General features: G+C 50.6%; 1 protein-coding gene across 3 annotated transcripts in view; it reads left to right on the top strand.

Moving 5' to 3' along the window:
• The window catches only part of LOC124020723 (DEP domain-containing mTOR-interacting protein-like), an 82554-nt gene that overhangs the window by 29470 nt on the left and 27905 nt on the right, over positions 1-25179 (top strand). For all 3 annotated transcript variants that reach the window (XM_046335972.1, XM_046335971.1, XM_046335970.1), the window contains 3 exons: positions 142-323; positions 9652-9834; positions 22527-22664. In XM_046335972.1, coding sequence (XP_046191928.1) covers positions 142-323; positions 9652-9834; positions 22527-22664 — 503 coding nt within the window. The remainder of the gene's footprint in view (positions 1-141; positions 324-9651; positions 9835-22526; positions 22665-25179) is intronic.

The following is a 25179-nucleotide window of genomic DNA, read 5'->3' on the forward strand; positions in this document are numbered from 1 at the left end:
GTTATAAACCTGTCCTTCTCAACACATCGTATAAAGTAGTCTGTCTAAAACAACAGGTGTTATAAACCTGTCCTTCTCAACACATCGTATAAAGTAGTCTGTCTAAACCAACAGGTGTTATAAACCTGTCCTTCTCAACAGGCTGATGATGAACACGGAGACGTCCATCTTAGCGACTCGGGAAGAAGAGGGTGAGACGTTTGAACGGACGCTGGTGGCCTCTGAGCTCGTTGATTGGCTGCTGGCGGAGGGAGAGATGGCGACCCGAGAGGAGGCGGAGCATCTTGGACGGAGGCTTCTAGAACACGGGATCATGCAGCATGGTGAGTGGAAGGAGCGTTTTCATCCTCGGTCTGATTTTGTTATTTTGATATTTTTGTATTTTTGAGACATCCCAACTAACATAAGGTCACGGTCAGTACCCCACCTATCACACTGATGAAATGACATATCTCTGAGTCCTGAGTAGGGTTAGTCCTGCCGTTTGGGAACCACTTCCCCAAGCGAATGTAATTATAGGCCATTTTTGAAGAAGCAGTTGTGAAAGCTGAATGCTGTACTTTCTTCTACTCGTCTTCGTCTACTATTTAGCCCTTCCTGGTGTTCACTGATACATAGTAATATGGTCAAACGGTAATTACACAATAATTACCTATCGTGGTAATAACATTTTGCACTGTTGTCAGTTGCTTCGATTGAATTCTATGGGCGCTGTCATTTCCAAGTTGACTTTGCTAGGTGAAAGAGGAGACGTGGGAGTGTTGATGTTCACACATGGTGGGCTGTCACATTGGGTCCTCCCTTCCAAAGGGCTGTAAGGATCCTATTTTAGTCAGGGAACACGGCGTCTTCTCTGGTCAGACAGGGATCACTCTGTGATCAAAGGCCTGCTGGTATCATCATCATCACCCACTTGGATTGGATCTGTCCTGTTTCTCACACACACACACACACACACACACACACACACACACACACACACACACACACACACACACACACACACACACACACACACACACACACGTTTATTTTACTATTCTTGTTGGCACAAAACAATTGATTTCCATTCAAAAGTGTATTTTTGATAACCCTAAACCCTTTAATTCCTAACCCTAATTGTAAACCTAACCCCTTAAGCCTAAAACGTCCACACGTGTCCAAATTGTCCTTGTTTTACTGTCATTGTGAGGATTTCAGTGTCCCTACAAGGATAAGACCAGACACGTTTTGGAAGTTTAGCAGAGACTTGTGTTTATTTGGCTCCCAGTATTTCAGATTCACAGAAGATTGAGTTAACTTTGGATATGGTTTTATCTCACGACCAGTTTCATAATTAAACACATTTATCTGCTTGAAACGTGCGCTTCCTGACCCATGATCCTCAAATGACCGGCACAGGGCTCTGCTCAAAACTAGCATAAGGAATAGGGTGCCATTTTATTATGTGCCCTGGTCTGGATCACATGACTGGCTGAAAAGGACTGGTGTTGTCACAGTGACATGACTGTTAGTCTGTTAGTCTCTCTCTCTCTTTCGTCAGAGGTCAGCTGTGGTCTGTTTGCCGAGGTCAGGAGTAGGGAGGAACAGGGTGAAAGTGTTCTTATCAGGCCTGGTGGAATTCATCTCTGTATAGTAACAGTACAGTCATTGTCATTTAGTCCAGTAGAACAGTGACGAGGTGAATCACATCTCCAATAGGTCCTTCGCTGCGCTAGGAGTTAAAAGCAGGAAGTCACACCAGTTACTCATGTACAGGGCATGGCCACCTGCATGGCTACAGAGTGAATGTCCCTGAGTCTGAGAGGTGGTTCCACTGGGGGTGGGGGTGGGGGGGGACGTCATGCCTCTGGTCTCTGGCCAGGGTATTCCCGGCCGAGATCAGCTGCTCACCTCTGGACAACGGTGTGTGTGATCCGACCTAGATACACACATACAGCACACACAATCATCGACCCAGATACACACACACACACACACAGCCCACACAATCATCAACCCAGATACACACCCACCGGTAGCATGTGTTGCACACCCGCGCGGCATACCAATGTCACGTGCACACCCACTAGACGCTCTCTGTCCTACTCTCTGTCCTCTACCCAGGCTGCTGCTGGTACTGGGCTTCCTCTGTGTGACAGACAGACTAAAATACAGCAGGAAGTAGAGCTGCTACTGAGCCAGTCAACCTCCTCTTTCTACAGGATCACCTGTCTCTACTGAGCCAGTCAACCTCTTCTTTCTACAGGATCACCTGTCTCCATTACTGAGCCAGTCAACCTCCCATTTCTACAGGATCACCTGTCTATTACTGAGCCAGTCAACCTCCCCTTTCTACAGGATCACCTGTCTCTATTACTGAGCCATTCAACCTCTCCTTTCTACAGGATCACCTGTCTATTACTGAGCCAGTCAACCTCCTCTTTCTACAGGATCACCTGTCTCTATTACTGAGCCAGTCAACCTCTCCTTTCTACAGGATCACCTGTCTATTACTGAGCCAGTCAACCTGCTCTTTCTACAGGATCACCTGTCTCTATTACTGAGCCAGTCAACCTCCTCTTTCTACAGGATCACCTGTCTCCATTACTGAGCCAGTCAACCTCCTCTTTCTGCAGGATCACCTGTCTCTATTACTGAGCCAGTCAACCTCCTCTTTCTACAGGATCACCTGTCTCCATTACTGAGCCAGTCAACCTCCTCTTTCTGCAGGATCACCTGTCTCTATTACTGAGCCAGTCAACCTCCTCTGCAGAATCAGTCCCATGTACTGTTCACCTTGTCGTCATGGTCACCTTGTCGTCATGGTCACCTTGTCGTCATGGTCTCCCATCCTCGGAGCGGCCCAACCCTGCTTATCTGTCATCAGAGACAAGCCAGCAGCAGGATGGTGCTGTGTGGGTACTGCCTGCTGGCTCAGTACAGGCTCTGAGATACAATCTGTTCCCAGTGTGCTGGGCTGTGTAGTGCAGAGTGTGTCTGTTCCCAGTGTGCTGGGGCTGTGTAGTGCAGAGTGTGTCTGTTCCCAGTGTGCTGGGCTGTGTAGTGCAGAGTGTGTCTGTTCCCAGTGTGCTGGGCTGTGTAGTGCAGAGTGTGTCTGTTCCCAGTGTGCTGGGCTGTGTAGTGCAGAGTGTGTCTGTTCCCAGTGTGCTGAGCTGTGTAGTGCAGAGTGTGTCTGTTCCCAGTGTGCTGGGCTGTGTAGTGCAGAGTGTGTCTGTTCCCAGTGTGCTGGGCTGTGTAGTGCAGAGAGTGTCTGTTCCCAGTGTGCTGAGCTTTGTAGTGCAGAGTGTGTCTGTTCCCAGTGTGCTGAGCTGTGTAGTGCAGAGTGTGTCTGTTCCCAGTGTGCTGGGCTGTGTAGTGCAGAGAGTGTCTGTTCCCAGTGTGCTGAGCTTTGTAGTGCAGAGAGTGTCTGTTCCCAGTGTGCTGGGCTGTGTAGTGCAGAGTGTGTCTGTTCCCAGTGTGCTGGGCTGTGTAGTGCAGAGTGTGTCTGTTCCCAGTGTGCTGAGTTTTGTAGTGCAGAGAGTGTCTGTTCCCAGTGTGCTGAGCTTTGTAGTGCAGAGAGTGTCTGTTTCCAGTGTGCTGAGCTGTGTAGTGCAGAGTGTGTCTGTTCCCAGTGTGCTGAGCTGTGTAGTGCAGAGCGTGTCTGTTTCAAGTGTGCTCTTCTCGGGCCCTGGACAATGGGCTAACCAGGGAACAGAGAGCAGGGCTCTAACCCCAGAGAGACTGCATCACTGCTGGGTTCACACCCACCACTCACCACCCTGCCTGTGGCTCTTACCCTGCCTCTGTCTGCATTCCTCTCCTCCACTGGCACAGACCAGACTGGTACCTTAGCTGGCACAGACCAGACTGGTACCTTAGCTGGCACAGACCAGACTGGTACCTTAGCTGGCACAGACCAGACTGGTACCTTAGCTGGCACAGACCAGACTGGTACCTTAGCTGGCACAGACCAGACTGGTACCTCCGCTGGCACAGACCAGACTGGTACCTCCGCTGGCACAGACCAGACTGGTACCTCCGCTGGCACAGACCAGACTGGTACCTCCGCTGGCACAGACCAGACTGGTACCTCCGCTGGCACAGACCAGACTGGTACCTCCGCTGGCACAGACCAGACTGGTGCCTCCGCTGGCACAGACCAGACTGGTGCCTCCGCTGGCACAGACCAGACTGGTGCCTCCGCTGGCACAGACCAGACTGGTGCCTCCGCTGGCACAGACCAGACTGGTCCCTCAGCTGGCACAGACCAGACTGGTGCCTCCGCTGGCACAGACCAGACTGGTACCTCCGCTGGCACAGACCAGACTGGTACGAAACCAATAAGTATCCATCATCAGATTCCTCCTGCACTGATCTGTCTCGTATCTCGCAAAGGATAATGGGATGGATCAGAAGTAGACCGGCTACGATGGGTTGCCATGACATTAGAAAATATTACCAAGGAGACATCGTCTGCTGAACTCCATTCCTGCCTCAAAACTGTCTGAATGAATCTTAGCTAAAACAGTGATTGTGTCTTTTTTGTATTTTTTGTGATCAAGTCTTAGTAGCCACATTTGACATCTAGCTAATGATTATTGTGCTTCACTGAGCAGTATTTCTGAAGTTTGACCATGGGCACGAAAACTAGCATAAAACAATCGAGCCAGTCACTGAAATGATCTTTGACTGAAACTATGCTTCTAACCAACCAGCTATCTACGTAGTGCTGCACACACACAATGTTAAAATCTTCCAACAAAAGCTAGCTAGCAAGCTACTGTAGCAAGTAACGCTAACGTTATTATGAGTTTTCATGAAAGTAGCTGTTCTTCTGCCACGAGCCATTGCAGTAGTCTCACGAGTCATCTGCTGTGCTGTCATCTGCTGACCTAAAATTACAATCATGGAGAAACATGCTGATCCAAGATCCAAGATTTTTGATAAGTCAGTTCCTCTTCATTGTGGGCCTCCATGTCTACATCTTCAGGGTCATTTAAACAGGCTAAGCAAGCTTTTATGTCAGTGAAGGAAGAGCTAGCTGACTAGCTATGTCAGTAAGCTAGCTAGCTATAATAGTTGACTACACAGCGTGTAGGAGATGGCCACCGGTTTGTTTTAAACTATTAAATCACTGTCAACGTTTGTAATAATTTAGCTCGTTAGTTTTTCTGCCTACAGTGCCTTGCGAAAGTATTCGGCCCCCTTGAACTTTGCGACCTTTTGCCACATTTCAGGCTTCAAACATAAAGATATAAAACTGTATTTTTTGTGAAGAATCAACAACAAGTGGGACACAATCATGAAGTGGAACAACATTTATTGGATATTTCAAACTTTTTTAACAAAACAAAAACTGAAAAATTGGGCGTGCAAAATTATTCAGCCCCTTTACTTTCAGTGCAGCAAACTCTCTCCAGAAGTTCAGTGAGGATCTGTGAATGATCCAATGTTGACCTAAATGACTAATGATGATAAATACAATCCACCTGTGTGTAATCAAGTCTCCGTATAAATGCACCTGCACTGTGATATTCTCAGAGGTCCGTTAAAAGCGCAGAGAGCATCATGAAGAACAAGGAACACACCAGGCAGGTCCGAGATACTGTTGTGAAGAAGTTTAAAGCCGGATTTGGATACAAAAAGATTTCACAAGCTTTAAACATCCCAAGGAGCACTGTGCAAGCGATAATATTGAAATGGAAGGAGTATCAGACCACTGCAAATCTACCAAGACCTGGCCGTCCCTCTAAACTTTCAGCTCATACAAGGAGAAGACTGATTAGAGATGCAGCCAAGAGGCCCATGATCACCCTGGATGAACTGCAGAGATGTACAGCTGAGGTGGGAGACTCTGTCCATAGGACAACAATCAGTCGTATATTGCACAAATCTGGCCTTTATGGAAGAGTGGCAAGAAGAAAGCCATTTCTTAAAGATATCCATAAAAAGTGTTGTTTAAAGTTTGCCACAAGCCACCTGGGAGACACACCAAACATGTGGAAGAAGGTGCTCTGGTCAGATGATACAAAAATTGAACTTTTTGGCAACAATGCAAAACGTTATGTTTGGCGTAAAAGCAACACTCTGAACACACCATCCCCACTGTCAAACATGGTGGTGGCAGCATCATGGTTTGGGCCTGCTTTTCTTCAGCAGGGACAGGGAAGATGGTTAAAATTGATGGGAAGATGAATGGAGCCAAATACAGGACCATTCTGGAAGAGAACCTGATGGGTGTCTGCAAAAGACCTGAGACTGGGACGGAGATTTGTCTTCCAACAAGACAATGATCCAAAACATAAAGCAAAATCTACACTGGAATGGTTCAAAAATAAACATATCCAGGTGTTAGAATGGCCAAGTCAAAGTCCAGACCTGAATCCAATCGAATCTGTTTTTTGAATGGCGGGTTGCGCTATATTCCTATTTGAATATGAGTTCCACGACCTACAAGACAAAACGGATGAGGGACTAGTGTCGCGGAGGAGTGACGCTGTCTGACGTGAGAAAATGGCACTCGTGATGTCTAGGGGTCTTCGGTTACAGACCACGTAGATAGGCCTATGTGAGAAATCGGCGTATGAGGACTGTGTTGTATGTACATGTCCCCAGGAGATGGCAAACTTACCTTCGCTCCAGGGCCAGCTCAGTCCCTTGGTCGGTCAGTCCAAGCAGATTAGTCTTTGTTCAAAGTGGTGACCCAAAATAAATGTAAACACAAAAAGGCTTCTGGCCTCCTCTCAGAATCAACTTGATCGCTCGCTCCTGAGGAATAATCAAGGCTGCTTGGCAGAACCCAGCCGTGACCCGGGTGGTGCTGCCACCTGGGGTTGGAGTGTGGAAGTGTTCCATGGTAGTGCGTTTGTCTATGTCCTAACACTCTCCTTCCCCCACATCATAACAATACACACACACACACACATGCATGCACGCACACGACAGCTTACGCACACACACACACTGCATACTTTAAATGTCTGAACTGTAGAACAATAGCAGTCCTGCCTGGATGGATCCACATTGTGGGTTGTTTTGGTTCAGTTGTCCCACACAATCACTGCATTCCTGGTTGATAGACTCACACAGAGAGCTGGTGATTTGATCTTTGTGGCTCAACACCATGTGCAACCGAGTCAATGGGTGAATGAATGAACATAACCAAGAGTCACAGAACATGTTGTTGTTTTGGTTCAATGATATTTGAATTACAATAATCAACACCATGGCAACAAGCATTCTGAATACACACAATCAACCCCCTTTTTAATCCATCTTGACTGCTACGCCATCTTTGACTGCTACGCCATCTTTGACTGCTACGCCATCTTTGACTGCTACGCCATCTTGACTGCTACGCCCTACGCCATCTTGACTGCTACGCCATCTTGACTGCTAAGCCATCTTTGACTGCTAAGCCATCTTTGACTGCTAAGCCATCTTTGACTGCTACGCCATCTTTGACTGCTACGCCATCTTTGACTGCTACGCCATCTTTGACTGCTACGCCCTACGCCATCTTGACTGCTACGCCATCTTTGACTGCTACGCCATCTTTGACTGCTACGCCATCTTGACTGCTACGCCCTACGCCATCTTGACTGCTAAGCCATCTTTGACTGCTAAGCCATCTTTGACTGCTAAGCCATCTTTGACTGCTACGCCATCTTGCCTGCTACGCCATCTTGCCTGCTACGCCATCTTTGACTGCTACGCCATCTTTGACTGCTACGCCATCTTTGACTGCTACGCCATCTTTGACTGCTACGCCATCTTGCCTGCTACGCCATCTTTGACTGCTACGCCATCTTTGACTGCTACGCCATCTTGCCTGCTACGCCATCTTTGACTGCTACGCCATCTTTGACTGCTACGCCATCTTTGACTGCTACGCCATCTTGCCTGCTACGCCATCTTGCCTGCTACGCCATCTTTGACTGCTACGCCATCTTTGACTGCTACGCCATCTTTGACTGCTACGCCATCTTTGACTGCTACGCCATCTTTGACTGCTACGCCATCTTGCCTGCTACGCCATCTTTGACTGCTACGCCATCTTTGACTGCTACGCCATCTTTGACTGCTACGCCATCTTTGACTGCTACGCCATCTTGCCTGCTACGCCATCTTTGACTGCTACGCCATCTTTGACTGCTACGCCATCTTGCCTGCTACGCCATCTTTGACTGCTACGCCATCTTTGACTGCTACGCCATCTTTGACTGCTACGCCATCTTGCCTGCTACGCCATCTTGCCTGCTACGCCATCTTTGACTGCTACGCCATCTTTGACTGCTACGCCATCTTTGACTGCTACGCCATCTTTGACTGCTACGCCATCTTTGACTGCTACGCCATCTTTGACTGCTACGGCAATCTTTGACTGCTACGCCATCTTGACTGCTTGGAATATTGATTGAATCATTGTGAACTTTTTGTATTGCTGAAATGTGTCTTTGGTAACTGCGATGTTTTTAGACTGGGGGAATTGCATTGGACTGTCACTCTACCAACGTCAGGAGAGAACTTTCTCCTGGGATAAAAAAACAAACACAAACTGCAGATGAGGAATATTTCCGTAGTCCTCATTTAATGACGCCAGACAGGACAATCCATCACTATAAACCACAGGATCAAAACCACTTCGTACAGTCACAACAGCAGCTTTAAAGCATCACAAGATTCATCCATAACCAGACTAGTAAGTCTGACTAGTAAATCTTAACTTGATTGATACTAACATTTTGAGACTATATCAACAATGGACTAATGAAATATATACCAAAATATTGTTTTTGGGTGGAGTGTTCCTTTAAATCCTGAGTCCTAACCCTTGGCACAGTTATGCAGGCTTTATGGCTTAGTTACACAAGTGACAGTCAGATTTTGGTTCCTGGATGGCTTTAGTCGGTCAGAGTTGGTTTTATGTCTTTCAAGGGATTTGGGGATTTTAAGGGGCATTCAGAGCCTCCCCCTGTACTGAGTGTTAGCCAAGTGAGAGTGTTGGCACAATGACGGCCCAAGCTTAGAGCGGGAGAGTGTGTGTTTGTGTCCAACCCTAAGAGACTTAGCTGATTACTGGCATTGGAGGCACCATCAGAGGTGTTCTGTCTGAATGGAATAATTTGAAGAGTTACAGGATTTGGAACTGAACTACCTTCTGTTCTATAGTTACCAGGATTTACCGTTAGTTACTGTAGTTAACAGGATTTACAGTTAGTTACTGTAGTTACCAGGATTTACAGTCAGTTACTGTAGTTAACAGGATTTACAGTCAGTTACTGTAGTTAACAGGATTTACAGTTAGTTACTGTGGTTAACAGGATTTACAGTTAGTTACTGTAGGTTAACAGGATTTACAGTTAGTTACTGTAGGTTAACAGGATTTACAGTTAGTTACTGTAGGTTAACAGGATTTACAGTTAGTTACTGTAGGTTACCAGGATTTACAGTTAGTTACTGTAGGTTACCAGGATTTACAGTCAGTTACTGTAGGTTACCAGGATTTACAGTTAGTAACTGTAGGTTACCAGGATTTACAGTTAGTAACTGTAGGTTACCAGGATTTACAGTTAGTAACTGTAGGTTACCAGGATTTACAGTCAGTTATATGAAACAGTAACTGAACGATCCTAAACAATTGTTTTGTTCTGTGTTTCTCCCTGACAGTGACCAACAAGCACCACTTTGTGGATGGAGGGCTGCTGTACCAGTTCAGACTGAACTTCCGAAGGAGACGACGTCTGATGGAGCTGCTGAACGAACGCTGTCGTACCATCCCAGAGAGCCATGACAGCCCCTTCTGTCTCCGCAAACAAAACCCAGAGGGAAGCAACACCAGCTTCCTATCTGGTAAACCTCAATGTCTAGCAATCAAATGTAGCAATAAAGCCCTTTATACATCAGGAGTTGTTGTACCCACATTATCTACTGTCAGACTGGGGCTGAATCCCACTATAACCCTTAGCCCCTACTCCCTACTCCCTATCTACTGTCAGACTGGGGCTGAATCCCACTATAACCCTTAGCCCCTACTCACTATCTACTGTCAGACTGGGGCCGAATCCCACTATAACCCTTAGCCCCTACTCCCTATCTACTGTCAGACTGGGGCTGAATCCCACTATAACCCTTAGCCCCTACTCCATATCTACTGTCAGACTGGGGCTGAATCCCACTATAACCCTTAGCCCCTACTCCCTACTCCCTATCTACTGTCAGACTGGGGCCGAATCCCACTATAACCCTTAGCCCCTACTCCCTATCTACAGTCAGACTGGTGCCGAATCCCACTATAACCCTTAGACCCTACTCCCTATCTACTGTCAGACTGGGGCTGAATCCCACTATAACCCTTAGCCCCTACTCCCTATCTACTGTCAGACTGGGGTCGAATCCCACTATAACCCTTAGCCCCTACTCACTATCTACTGTCAGACTGGGGCCGAATCCCACTATAACCCTTAGCCCCTACTCCCTATCTACTGTCAGACTGGGGCTGAATCCCACTATAACCCTTAGCCCCTACTCCCTATCTACTGTCAGACTGGGGCTGAATCCCACTATAACCCTTAGCCCCTACTCCCTATCTACTGTCAGACTGGGGCTGAATCCACTATAACCCTTAGCCCCTACTCCCTATCTACTGTCAGACTGGGGTCGAATCCCACTATAACCCTTAGCCCCTACTCCCTACTCCCTACTCCCTACTCCCTATCTACTGTCAGACTGGGGCCGAATCCCACTATAACCCTTAGCCCCTACTCCCTATCTACTGTCAGACTGGTGCCGAATCCCACTATAACCCTTAGCCCCTACTCCCTATCTACTGTCAGACTGGGGCCGAATCCCACTATAACCCTTAGCCCCTACTCACTATCTACAGTCAGACTGGGGCTGAATCCCACTATAACCCTTAGCCCCTACTCCCTACTCCCTATCTACTGTCAGACTGGGGCTGAATCCCACTATAACCCTTAGCCCCTACTCCCTACTCCCTATCTACTGTCAGACTGGGGCCGAATCCCACTATAACCCTTAGCCCCTACTCCCTATCTACTGTCAGACTGGGGCCGAATCCCACTATAACCCTTAGCCCCTACTCCCTATCTACTGTCAGACTGGGGCCGAATCCCACTATAACCCTTAGCCCCTACTCCCTATCTACTGTCAGACTGGGGCTGAATCCCACTATAACCCTTAGCCCCTACTCCCTATCTACTGTCAGACTGGGGCTGAATCCCACTATAACCCTTAGCCCCTACTCCCTATCTACAGTCAGACTGGGGCTGAATCCCACTATAACCCTTAGCCCCTACTCCCTACTCCCTATCTACTGTCAGACTGGGGCTGAATCCCACTATAACCCTTAGCCCCTACTCCCTACTCCCTATCTACTGTCAGACTGGGGCCGAATCCACTATAACCCTTAGCCCCTACTCCCTATCTACTGTCAGACTGGGGCCGAATCCCACTATAACCCTTAGCCCCTACTCCCTATCTACTGTCAGACTGGGGCCGAATCCCACTATAACCCTTAGCCCCTACTCACTATCTACTGTCTGACTGGGGCCGAATCCCACTATAACCCTTAGCCCCTACTCCCTATCTACTGTCAGACTGGGGCTGAATCCCACTATAACCCTTAGCCCCTACTCCCTATCTACTGTCAGACTGGGGCTGAATCCCACTATAACCCTTAGCCCCTACTCCCTATCTACTGTCAGACTGGGGTCGAATCCCTCTATAACCCTTAGCCCCTACTCCCTACTCCCTATCTACTGTCAGACTGGGGCCGAATCCCACTATAACCCTTAGCCCCTACTCCCTATCTACTGTCAGACTGGGGCCGAATCCCACTATAACCCTTAGCCCCTACTCCCTATCTACTGTCAGACTGGGGCCGAATCCCACTATAACCCTTAGCCCCTACTCACTATCTACTGTCAGACTGGGGCCGAATCCCACTATAACCCTTAGCCCCTACTCCCTATCTACAGTCAGACTGGGGCTGAATCCCACTATAACCCTTAGCCCCTACTCCCTATCTACAGTCAGACTGGGGCTGAATCCCACTATAACCCTTAGCCCCTACTCCCTACTCCCTATCTACTGTCTGACTGGGGCCGAATCCCACTATAACCCTTAGCCCCTACTCCCTATCTACTGTCAGACTGGGGCCGAATCCCACTATAACCCTTAGCCCCTACTCCCTATCTACTGTCAGACTGGGGCTGAATCCCACTATAACCCTTAGCCCCTACTCCCTATCTACTGTCAGACTGGGGTCGAATCCCTCTATAACCCTTAGCCCCTACTCCCTACTCCCTATCTACTGTCAGACTGGGGCCGAATCCCACTATAACCCTTAGCCCCTACTCCCTATCTACTGTCAGACTGGGGCCGAATCCCACTATAACCCTTAGCCCCTACTCCCTATCTACTGTCAGACTGGGGCCGAATCCCACTATAACCCTTAGCCCCTACTCACTATCTACTGTCAGACTGGGGCCGAATCCCACTATAACCCTTAGCCCCTACTCCCTATCTACAGTCAGACTGGGGCTGAATCCCACTATAACCCTTAGCCCCTACTCCCTATCTACAGTCAGACTGGGGCTGAATCCCACTATAACCCTTAGCCCCTACTCCCTACTCCCTATCTACTGTCAGACTGGGGCCGAATCCCACTATAACCCTTAGCCCCTACTCACTATCTACTGTCAGACTGGGGCTGAATCCCACTATAACCCTTAGCCCCTACTCCCTATCTACTGTCAGACTGGGGCCGAATTCCACTATAACCCTTAGCCCCTACTCCCTATCTACTGTCAGACTGGGGCCGAATCCCACTATAACCCTTAGCCCCTACTCACTATCTACTGTCAGACTGGGGCCGAATCCCACTATAACCCTTAGCCCCTACTCCCTATCTACTGTCAGACTGGGGCTGAATCCCACTATAACCCTTAGCCCCTACTCCCTATCTACTGTCAGACTGGGGCTGAATCCCACTATAACCCTTAGCCCCTACTCCCTATCTACTGTCAGACTGGGGCTGAATCCCACTATAACCCTTAGCCCCTACTCCCTATCTACTGTCAGACTGGGGTCGAATCCCACTATAACCCTTAGCCCCTACTCCCTACTCCCTACTCCCTACTCCCTATCTACTGTCAGACTGGGGCCGAATCCCACTATAACCCTTAGCCCCTACTCCCTATCTACTGTCAGACTGGTGCCGAATCCCACTATAACCCTTAGCCCCTACTCCCTATCTACTGTCAGACTGGGGCCGAATCCCACTATAACCCTTAGCCCCTACTCACTATCTACTGTCAGACTGGGGCCGAATCCCACTATAACCCTTAGCCCCTACTCCCTATCTACTGTCAGACTGGGGCCGAATCCCACTATAACCCTTAGCCCCTACTCCCTATCTACTGTCAGACTGGGGCCGAATCCCACTATAACCCTTAGCCCCTACTCCCTATCTACAGTCAGACTGGGGCCGAATCCCACTATAACCCTTAGCCCCTACTCCCTATCTACAGTCAGACTGGGGCTGAATCCCACTATAACCCTTAGCCCCTACTCCCTACTCCCTATCTACTGTCAGACTGGGGCTGAATCCCACTATAACCCTTAGCCCCTACTCCCTACTCCCTATCTACTGTCAGACTGGGGCCGAATCCCACTATAACCCTTAGCCCCTACTCCCTATCTACTGTCAGACTGGGGCCGAATCCCACTATAACCCTTAGCCCCTACTCCCTATCTACTGTCAGACTGGGGCCGAATCCCACTATAACCCTTAGCCCCTACTCCCTATCTACTGTCAGACTGGGGCTGAATCCCACTATAACCCTTAGCCCCTACTCCCTATCTACTGTCAGACTGGGGCTGAATCCCACTATAACCCTTAGCCCCTACTCCCTATCTACAGTCAGACTGGGGCTGAATCCCACTATAACCCTTAGCCCCTACTCCCTACTCCCTATCTACTGTCAGACTGGGGCTGAATCCCACTATAACCCTTAGCCCCTACTCCCTACTCCCTATCTACTGTCAGACTGGGGCCGAATCCCACTATAACCCTTAGCCCCTACTCCCTATCTACTGTCAGACTGGGGCCGAATCCCACTATAACCCTTAGCCCCTACTCCCTATCTACTGTCAGACTGGGGCCGAATCCCACTATAACCCTTAGCCCCTACTCACTATCTACTGTCTGACTGGGGCCGAATCCCACTATAACCCTTAGCCCCTACTCCCTATCTACTGTCAGACTGGGGCTGAATCCCACTATAACCCTTAGCCCCTACTCCCTATCTACTGTCAGACTGGGGCTGAATCCCACTATAACCCTTAGCCCCTACTCCCTATCTACTGTCAGACTGGGGTCGAATCCCTCTATAACCCTTAGCCCCTACTCCCTACTCCCTATCTACTGTCAGACTGGGGCCGAATCCCACTATAACCCTTAGCCCCTACTCCCTATCTACTGTCAGACTGGGGCCGAATCCCACTATAACCCTTAGCCCCTACTCCCTATCTACTGTCAGACTGGGGCCGAATCCCACTATAACCCTTAGCCCCTACTCACTATCTACTGTCAGACTGGGGCCGAATCCCACTATAACCCTTAGCCCCTACTCCCTATCTACAGTCAGACTGGGGCTGAATCCCACTATAACCCTTAGCCCCTACTCCCTATCTACAGTCAGACTGGGGCTGAATCCCACTATAACCCTTAGCCCCTACTCCCTACTCCCTATCTACTGTCTGACTGGGGCCGAATCCCACTATAACCCTTAGCCCCTACTCCCTATCTACTGTCAGACTGGGGCTGAATCCCACTATAACCCTTAGCCCCTACTCCCTATCTACTGTCAGACTGGGGCTGAATCCCACTATAACCCTTAGCCCCTACTCCCTATCTACTGTCAGACTGGGGTCGAATCCCTCTATAACCCTTAGCCCCTACTCCCTACTCCCTATCTACTGTCAGACTGGGGCCGAATCCCACTATAACCCTTAGCCCCTACTCCCTATCTACTGTCAGACTGGGGCCGAATCCCACTATAACCCTTAGCCCCTACTCCCTATCTACTGTCAGACTGGGGCCGAATCCCACTATAACCCTTAGCCCCTACTCACTATCTACTGTCAGACTGGGGCCGAATCCCACTATAACCCTTAGCCCCTACTCCCTATCTACAGTCAGACTGGGGCTGAATCCCACTATAACCCTTAGCCCCTACTCCCTATCTACAGTCAGACTGGGGCTGAATCCCACTATAACCCTTAGCCCCTACTCCCTACTCCCTATCTACTGTCAGACTGGGGCCGAATCCCACTATAACCCTTAGCCCCTACTCACTATCTACTGTCAGACTGGGGCTGAATCCCACTATAACCCTTAGCCCCTACTCCCTATCTACTGTCAGACTGGGGCCGAATTCCACTATAACCCTTAGCCCCTACTCCCTATCTACTGTCAGACTGGGGCCGAATCCCACTATAACCCTTAGCCCCTACTCCCTATCTACTGTCAGACTGGGGCCGAATCCCACTATAACCCTTAGCCCCTACTCACTATCTACTGTCAGACTGGGGCTGAATCCCACTATAACCCTTAGCCCCTACTCCCTATCTACTGTCAGACTGGGGCCGAATCCCACTATAACCCTTAGCCCCTACTCCCTATCTACTGTCAGACTGGGGCCGAATCCCACTATAACCCTTAGCCCCTACTCCCTATCTACAGTCAGACTGGGGCTGAATCCCACTATAACCCTTAGCCCCTACTCCCTATCTACAGTCAGACTGGGGCTGAATCCCACTATAACCCTTAGCCCCTACTCCCTACTCCCTATCTACTGTCAGACTGGGGTCGAATCCCACTATAACCCTTAGCCCCTACTCCCTACTCCCTATCTACAGTCAGACTGGGGCCGAATCCCACTATAACCCTTAGCCCCTACTCCCTATCTACAGTCAGACTGGGGTCGAATCCCACTATAACCCTTAGCCCCTACTCCCTACTCCCTATCTACAGTCAGACTGGGGCCGAATCCCACTATAACCTGCCGTCCCTCCACTCTAACCACTAGGTGACCTGCTTCCCTCCATTCGAACCACTAGGTGACCTGCCGCCCCTCCACTCTAACCATTAGTCTACCTGCCGTCCCTCCACTCTAACCACTAGGTGACCTGCCGCCCCTCCACTCTAACCACTAGTCTACCTGCCGCCCCTCCACTATAACCACTAGTCTACCTACCGCCCCTCCACTCTAACCACTAGGTGACCTGCCGCCCCTTCACTCTAACCACTAGTCTACCTGCCGCCCCTCCACTCTAACCACTAGGTGACCTGCCGCCCCTCCCCTCTAACCACTAGTCTACCTGCCGTCCCTATGATGCTATTAACACGGTCGGGTTTTAAAGCTGAATGTCACGGTGCCACACTAATACATGGACAACAGGCTCTCTAGTTAAAGAAACTGTGGCTTTATAGAGACTTCATAACATGTTCATAAGCACTACACATAGATGCAACAATAAGTTTTATACATCTTTCATTTTCTATGTTCAGCAGGATTCAGGGTTCTCTACGTTCTGCAGGGTTCTCTACGTTCTGCAGGGTTCTCTACGTTCTGCAGGGCTCTCTACGTTCTGCAGGGCTCTCTACGTTCTGCAGGGTTCTCTACGTTCTGCAGGGTTCTCTACGTTCTGCAGGGCTCTCTACGTTCTGCAGGGTTCTCTACGTTCTGCAGGGTTCTCTACGTTCTGCAGGGTTCTCTACGTTCTGCAGGGCTCTCTACGTTCTGCAGGGCTCTCTACGTTCTGCAGGGTTCTGCAGGGTTCTCTACGTTCTGCAGGGTTCTCTACGTTCTGCAAGGCTCTCTAAGTTCTGCAGGGTTCTCTACGTTCTGCAGGATATTGCAGAGCACTGATGCACAATGACATGGTTCTTTAGACTTTGCTCCACCACCTGCCACAGTCTAGAGGCATCCTGCTTTATGGAGGCAATATAGAGCTTACCTGGAAAGAGTGATTAGACACACCTACACATCCTTTCACAACTAACAACTCAAACCTCTGACGACAGCAACACTGCTTTTACACAGTCCTTTTCCCTTTAGTGCACTACTATTGACTAGGACCCATAAGGCTCTGGTCCCAAGTAGTGCACTTTATAGAGAATAGGGCTCCATTTGGGACATAATTAGTGTTTCGCTCTGAAAAGAAACAAAATGTTGAATTGGGATAAAACGTCTCTCAGACATTCATTGGTTTTTGATGACATCAAAGGGGGGAAATGTGGTAATGAATAAAGGACATTCGCTCTGTCTCTGACTCTCTCTCTCTCTCTCTCCCCTCTCTTTCTCTCGCTCTCTCGCCTGTCTCTTGCCTCTCTTCCTCTCTCGCTCTCTCGCCTCTCTCCTCTCTCTCGCCTCTCTTTCTCTCTCGCCTCTCTCCTCTCTCTCGCCTCTCTCCTCTCTCTCGCCTCTCTCTCTCTCTCGCCTCTCTCCTCTCTCTCTCGCCTCTCTCCTCTCTCTCGCCTCTCTCTCTCTCTCGCCTCTCTCCTCTCTCTCGCCTCTCCTCTCTCTCGCCTCTCTCTCTCTCTCGCCTCTCTCCTCTCTCTCGCCTCTCTCTCTCTCTCGCCTCTCCTCTCTCTCGCCTCTCCTCTCTCTCGCCTCTCTCCCTCTCTCGCCTCTCTCCCTCTCTCGCCTCTCTCTCTCTCTCGCCTCTCTCCTCTCTCTCGCCTCTCTCTCTCTCTCGCCTCTCTCCTCTCTCTCGCCTCTCTCCTCTCTCTCGCCTCTCTCGCTCTCTCGCCTCTCTCTTGCCTCCCTCTCGCCTCTCTCCGCTCTCTCGCCTCTCTCCTCTCTCTTGCCTCTCTCTCGCCTCTCTCTCGCCTCTCTCTCGCCTCTCTCTCGCCTCTCTCTCGCCTCTCTCTCGCCTCTCTCTCGCCTCTCTCTTGCCTCTCTTTCTCTCGCCTCTCTCTTGCCTCTCTTTCTCTCGCCTCTCTCGCCTCTTGCCTCTCTTTCTCGCCTCTCTCGCCTCTTTCTCGCCTCTCTCGCCTCTCTTTCTCGCCTCTCTCGCCTCTCTCTCTCGCCTCTCTCTCGCCTCTCTCTCGCCTCTCTTTCTCACCTCTCGCCTCTCTCTTGCCTCTCTTTCTCACCTCTCGCCTCTCTCTTGCCTCTCTTTCTCACCTCTCGCCTCTCTCTTGCCTCTCTTTCTCTCGCCTCTCTCCTCTCTCTTGCCTCTCTTTCTCTCGCCTCTCTCCTCTCTCTTGCCTCTCTTTCTCACCTCTCGCCTCTCTCTTGCCTCTCTTTCTCTCGCCTCTCTCTTGCCTCTCTTTCTCTCTCCTCTCTCGCCTCTCTTTCTCTCGCCTCTCTCCTCTCTCGCCTGTCTCTTGCCTCTCTTTCTCTCGCCTCTCTCCTCTCTTGCCTCTCTTTCTCTCTCCTCTCTCTTGCCTCTCTTTCTCTCGCCTCTCTCCTCTCTCTTGCCTCTCTTTCTCTCGCCTCTCTCCTCTCTCTTGCCTCTCTTTCTCTCGCCTCTCTCTTGCCTCTCTTTCTCTCGCCTCTCTCGCCTCTTGCCTCTCTTTCTCTCGCCTCTCTCGCCTCTTGCCTCTCTTTCTCGCCTCTCTCGCCTCTTGCCTCTCTTTCTCGCCTCTCTCGCCTCTCTTTCTCGCCTCTCTCGCCTCTCTTTCTCACCTCTCGCCTCTCTTGCCTCTCTTTCTCTCTCCTCTCTCTTGCCTCTCTTTCTCTCGCCTCTCTCTTGCCTCTCTTTCTCTCGCCTCTCTCTTGCCTCTCTTTCTCTCTCCTCTCTCTTGCCTCTCTTTCTCTCTCCTCTCTCTTGCCTCTCTTTCTCTCTCCTCTCTCTTGCCTCTCTTTCTCTCTCCTCTCTCTTGCCTCTCTTTCTCTCTCCTCTCTCTTGCCTCTCTTTCTCTCTCCTCTCTTGCCTCTCTTTCTCTCTCCTCTCTCTTGCCTCTCTTTCTCTCGCCTCTCTCCTCTCTCTTGCCTCTCTTTCTCTCGCCTCTCTCCTCTCTCTTGCCTCTCTTTCTCTCGCCTCTCTCTTGCCTCTCTTTCTCTCGCCTCTCTCTTGCCTCTCTTTCTCTCGCCTCTCTCGCCTCTTGCCTCTCTTTCTCTCGCCTCTCTCGCCTCTTGCCTCTCTTTCTCGCCTCTCTCGCCTCTCTTTCTCGCCTCTCGCCTCTCTTTCTCACCTCTCGCCTCTCTTGCCTCTCTTTCTCTCTCCTCTCTCTTGCCTCTCTTTCTCTCGCCTCTCTCTTGCCTCTCTTTCTCTCGCCTCTCTCTTGCCTCTCTTTCTCTCTCCTCTCTCTTGCCTCTCTTTCTCTCTCCTCTCTCTTGCCTCTCTTTCTCTCTCCTCTCTCTTGCCTCTCTTTCTCTCGCCTCTCTCTTGCCTCTCTTTCTCTCGCCTCTCTCTTGCCTCTCTTTCTCTCGCCTCTCTCTTGCCTCTCTTTCTCTCGCCTCTCTCTTGCCTCTCTTTCTCTCGCCTCTCTCGCCTCTTGCCTCTCTTTCTCGCCTCTCTCGCCTCTTTCTCGCCTCTCTCGCCTCTCTTTCTCGCCTCTCTCGCCTCTCTTTCTCGCCTCTCTCGCCTCTCTTTCTCGCCTCTCTCGCCTCTCTCTTGCCTCTCTTTCTCTCGCCTCTCTCTTGCCTCTCTTTCTCTCGCCTCTCTCTTGCCTCTCTTTCTCTCGCCTCTCTCTTGCCTCTCTTTCTCTCGCCTCTCTCTTGCCTCTCTTTCTCTCTCCTCTCGCCTCTCTTTCTCTCGCCTCTCTCCTCTCTCGCCTGTCTCTCGCCTCTCTCGCTCTCTCGCCTGTCTCTCGCCTCTCTCGCTCTCTCGCCTGTCTCTCGCCTCTCTCGCTCTCTCGCCTGTCTCTCGCCTCTCTCCTCTCTCGCCTCTCTCTTGCCTCTCTTTCTCTCGCCTCTCTCCTCTCTTGCCTCTCTTTCTCTCGCCTCTCTCTTGCCTCTTTCTCTCACCTCTCTCCTCTCTCGCCTCTCTCTTGCCTCTTTCTCTCACCTCTCTCCTCTCTCGCCTCTCTCTTGCCTCTTTCTCTCACCTCTCTCCTCTCTCGCCTCTCTCTTGCCTCTTTCTCTCACCTCTCTCCTCTCTCGCCTCTCTCTTGCCTCTTTCTCTCACCTCTCTCCTCTCTCGCCTCTCTCTTGCCTCTTTCTCTCACCTCTCTCCTCTCTCGCCTCTCTTGCCTCTTTCTCTCGCCTCTCTCTTGCCTCTCTTTCTCTCGCCTCTCTCTCGCCTCTCTCTTGCCTCTCTTTCTCTCACCTCTCTCTCGCCTCTCTCGCTCTCTCCCCTGTCTCTTGCCTCTCGCCTCTCTCTCGCCTCTCTCGCTCTCTCCCCTGTCTCTTGCCTCTCTTTCTCTCGCCTGCCTCTTTCTCTCACCTCTCGCCTCTCTCTCCTCTCTCTCCTCTCTCTTGTCTCTCTTTCTCTCGCCTCTCTCCTCTCTTGCCTCTCTTTCTCTCGCCTCTCTCTTTTTCCTCTTTCTCTCACCTCTCTCCTCTCTCGCCTCTCTCTTGCCTCTTTCTCTCACCTCTCTCCTCTCTCGCCTCTCTCTTGCCTCTTTCTCTCACCTCTCTCCTCTCTCGCCTCTCTCTTGCCTCTTTCTCTCACCTCTCTCCTCTCTCGCCTCTCTCTTGCCTCTTTCTCTCACCTCTCTCCTCTCTCGCCTCTCTCTTGCCTCTTTCTCTCACCTCTCTCCTCTCTTGCCTCTTTCTCTCACCTCTCTCCTCTCTCGCCTCTCTCTTGCCTCTTTCTCTCACCTCTCTCCTCTCTCGCCTCTCTTGCCTCTTTCTCTCGCCTCTCTCCTCTCTCGCCTGTCTCTTGCCTCTTTCTCTCGCCTCTCTCCTCTCTCGCCTGTCTCTTGCCTCTCTTTCTCTCGCCTCTCTCTTGCCTCTCTTTCTCTCACCTCTCTCTCGCCTCTCTCTTGCCTCTCTTTCTCTCACCTCTCTCTCGCCTCTCTCCTCTCTCTTGCCTCTCTTTCTCTCACCTCTCTCTCGCCTCTCTCGCTCTCTCCCCTGTCTCTTGCCTCTCGCCTCTCTCTCGCTCTCTCCCCTGTCTCTTGCCTCTCGCCTCTCTCTCGCCTCTCGCCTCTCTCTCTCTCTCTCGCCTCTCTCGCTCTCTCGCCTCTCTTTCTCTCACCTCTCTCGCTCTCTCGCCTGTCTCTTGCCTCTCTTTCTCTCACCTCGCCTGTCTCTTGCCTCTCTTTCTCTCACCTCTCTCTCGCCTCTCTCGCTCTCTCCCCTGTCTCTTGCCTCTCGCCTCTCTCTCGCTCTCTCCCCTGTCTCTTGCCTCTCGCCTCTCTCTCGCCTCTCTCGCCTCTCTCCTCTCTCTCGCCTCTCTCGCTCTCTCGCCTCTCTTTCTCTCACCTCTCTCGCTCTCTCGCCTGTCTCTTGCCTCTCTTTCTCTCACCTCGCCTGTCTCTTGCCTCTCTTTCTCTCACCTCGCCTGTCTCTTGCCTCTCTTTCTCTTGCCTCTCTTTCGCCTGTCTCTTGCCTCTCTTTCGCCTCTCTCTTGCCTCTCTTTCTCTCGCCTCTCTCCTCTCTCGCCTGTCTCTTGCCTCTCTCTCGCCTCTCTCTCGCCTCTCTCCTCTCTCTTGCCTCTCTTTCTCTCGCCTCTCTCGCCTGTCTCTTGCCTCTCTCTCGCCTGTCTCTCGCCTCTCTCTCGCCTCTCTCCTCTCTCTCGCCTCTCTCGCTCTCTCGCCTCTCTTTCTCTCACCTCTCTCACCTCTCTCGCCTGTCTCTTGCCTCTCTTTCTCTCACCTCGCCTGTCTCTTGCCTCTCTTTCTCTCACCTCGCCTGTCTCTTGCCTCTCTTTCTCTCACCTCGCCTGTCTCTTGCCTCTCTTTCTCTCACCTCGCCTGTCTCTTGCCTCTCTTTCTCTCACCTCTCTCTCGCCTCTCTCGCTCTCTCGCCTGTCTCTTGCCTCTCTTTCTCTCGCTCTCTCGCCTGTCTCTTGCCTCTCTTTCTCTCTCGCCTGTCTCTTGCCTCTCTTTCTCTCTCCTCTCTCTCGCCTGTCTCTTGCCTCTCTTTCTCTCGCCTCTCTCTTGCCTCTCTTTCTCTCGCCTCTCTCCTCTCTTGCCTGTCTCTTGCCTCTCTTTCTCTCGCCTCTCTCTTGCCTCTCTTTCTCTCGCCTCTCTCTTGCCTCTCTTTCTCTCGCCTCTCTCCTCTCTTGCCTCTCTTTCTCTCGCCTCTCTCCTCTCTTGCCTGTCTCTTGCCTCTCTTTCTCTCGCCTCTCTCCTTTCTCGCCTGTCTCTTGCCTCTCTTTCTCTCGCCTCTCTCTTGCCTCTCTTTCTCTCGCCTCTCTCTTGCCTCTCTTTCTCTCGCCTCTCTGTCTCTCACCGCTCTCTCGCCTGTCTCTTGCCTCTCTGTCTCTCACCTCTCTCTCGCCTCTCTCTTGCCTCTCTGTCTCTCTTTCTCTCTCCTCTCTCTTGCCTCTCTTTCTCTCTCCTCTCTCTCTCGTCTTTCTCTCGCCTCTCTCTCTCGTCTTTCTCTCGCCTCTCTCAGTGAGTCCTACTAAAGAGATCAAGATGATAGTGGGTATCCGTCGTAGCAGTATGAGCAGCAGCTGTGGCAGCAGTGGTTACTATAGCAGCAGTCCCACCCTCAGTAGCAGCCCCCCGGTGCTCTGTAACCCAAAGTCAGGTAAGAGGCTCTCTATTCTCCCTGAGTGACCTTAATACACACACACACACACACACACACACACACACACACACACACACACACACACACGCGCACAGTCCGATAAGAGGGTCACCATTCTCCCTGAGTGACCTTACACACACCACAGTCAGGTAAGAGGGTCTCTATTCTCCCTGAGTGACCTCACACACACACACACAGCACAGTCCGGTAAGGCCGCGATGAGGAAGCCTTTCTCCTCCTCTCTATGAGGGTCACCATGTGATAAGAGTGTGAATAGGAGCCCTGTGCACAGCAGTGTGTCTTCAATGTGCTGATACCTTCTCCTGCCCAAACTGAGGTTCTGGTCAGGAACTACTGACTATCCAGAACACATGGAAAAACACTGAGTCTTTTGGATCCCCAGTTTAGGTAAATGGTAACAGTATCATGTGGACAGAACCAGGCTGTTCTGGACTGCTGTCTGTACCAGTGACTAGTGGTCATGTGGACAGAACCAGGCTGTTCTGGACTGCTGTCTGTACCAGTGACTAGTGGTCATGTGGACAGAACCAGGCTGTTCTGGACTGCTGTCTGTACCAGTGACTAGTGGTCACACGGACAGAACCAGCCTGTTCTGGACTGCTGTCTGTACCAGTGACTAGTGGTCTCACGGACAGAACCAGCCTGTTCTGGACTGCTGTCTGTACCAGTGACTAGTGGTCTCACGGACAGAACCAGCCTGTTCTGGACTGCTGTCTGTACCAGTGACTAGTGGTCACGTGGACAGAACCAGGCTGTTCTGGACTGCTGTCTGTACCAGTGACTAGTGGTCTCACGGACAGAACCAGGCTGTTCTGGACTGCTGTCTGTACCAGTGACTAGTGGTCATGTGGACAGAACCAGGCTGTTCTGGACTGCTGTCTGTACCAGTGACTAGTGGTCATGCGGACAGAACCAGGCTGTTCTGGACTGCTGTCTGTACCAGTGACTAGTGGTCATGTGGACAGAACCAGGCTGTTCTGGACTGCTGTCTGTACCAGTGACTAGTGGTCACGTGGACAGAACCAGGCTGTTCTGGACTGCTGTCTGTACCAGTGACTAGTGGTCATGTGGACAGAACCAGGCTGTTCTGGACTGCTGTCTGTACCAGTGACTAGTGGTCATGTGGACAGAACCAGGCTGTTCTGGACTGCTGTCTGTACCAGTGACTAGTGGTCACGCGGACAGAACCAGGCTGTTCTGGACTGCTGTCTGTACCAGTGACTAGTGGTCACACGGACAGAACCAGCCTGTTCTGGACTGCTGTCTGTACCAGTGACTAGTGGTCACGCGGACAGAACCAGCCTGTTCTGGACTGCTGTCTGTACCAGTGACTAGTGGTCACACGGACAGAACCAGCCTGTTCTGGACTGCTGTCTGTACCAGTGACTAGTACCTACAGCTACATGACCTCTGACATGTTGAGTCTGGGAAGAATCACACCATGTGGTTCAGCCACGGTGCAGTGGAGCCTGTCATCGTCTGTAAGATGATCTCCTCATGGCTGCATTATCTGAAGTGTACAATCTGTTTAACCCTTTAGTTGTCTATCCTGTGGGTCAGACCTCTAAACCCTTCTCCGTTCTGCTGCCTTTCAGTCTAAAGATATCCAGGCTCTAGTCTTGTATAGAAGAAGGCTGTGTTTCAGATATCCAGGCTCTAGTCTTGTATAGGAGACTGTGTTTCAGATATCCAGGCTCTAGTATTGTATAGGAGGCTGTGTTTCAGATATCCAGGCTCTAGTCTTGTATAGGAGGCTGTGTTTCAGATATCCAGGCTCTAGTCTTGTATAGGAGGCTGTGTTTCAGATATCCAGGCTCTAGTATTGTATAGGAGGCTGTGTTTCAGATATCCAGGCTCTAGTCTTGTATAGAAGAAGACCGTGTTTCAGATATCCAGGCTCTAGTCTTGTATAGGAGGCTGTGTTTCAGATATCCAGGCTCTAGTCTTGTATAGGAGGCTGTGTTTCATATATCCAGGCTCTAGTATTGTATAGGAGGCTGTGTTTCAGATATCCAGGCTCTAGTCTTGTATAGAAGAAGACCGTGTTTCAGATATCCAGGCTCTAGTCTTGTATAGGAGGCTGTGTTTCAGATATCCAGGCTCTAGTATTGTATAGGAGGCTGTGTTTCAGATATCCAGGCTCTAGTCTTGTATAGAAGAAGACCGTGTTTCAGATATCCAGGCTCTAGTATTGTATAGGAGGCTGTGTTTCAGATATCCAGGCTCTAGTCTTGTATAGGAGGCTGTGTTTCAGATATCCAGGCTCTAGTCTTGTATAGAAGAAGACCGTGTTTCAGATATCCAGGCTCTAGTATTGTATAGGAGGCTGTGTTTCAGATATCCAGGCTCTAGTCTTGTATAGGAGGCTGTGTTTCAGATATCCAGGCTCTAGTCTTGTATAGGAGGCTGTGTTTCAGATATCCAGGCTCTAGTCTTGTATAGAAGAAGACCGTGTTTCAGATATCCAGGCTCTAGTATTGTATAGGAGGCT

The sequence above is a fragment of the Oncorhynchus gorbuscha genome, unplaced genomic scaffold (genome assembly GCF_021184085.1).
Source record: "Oncorhynchus gorbuscha isolate QuinsamMale2020 ecotype Even-year unplaced genomic scaffold, OgorEven_v1.0 Un_scaffold_889, whole genome shotgun sequence".
Taxonomy (NCBI): domain Eukaryota; kingdom Metazoa; phylum Chordata; class Actinopteri; order Salmoniformes; family Salmonidae; genus Oncorhynchus; species Oncorhynchus gorbuscha.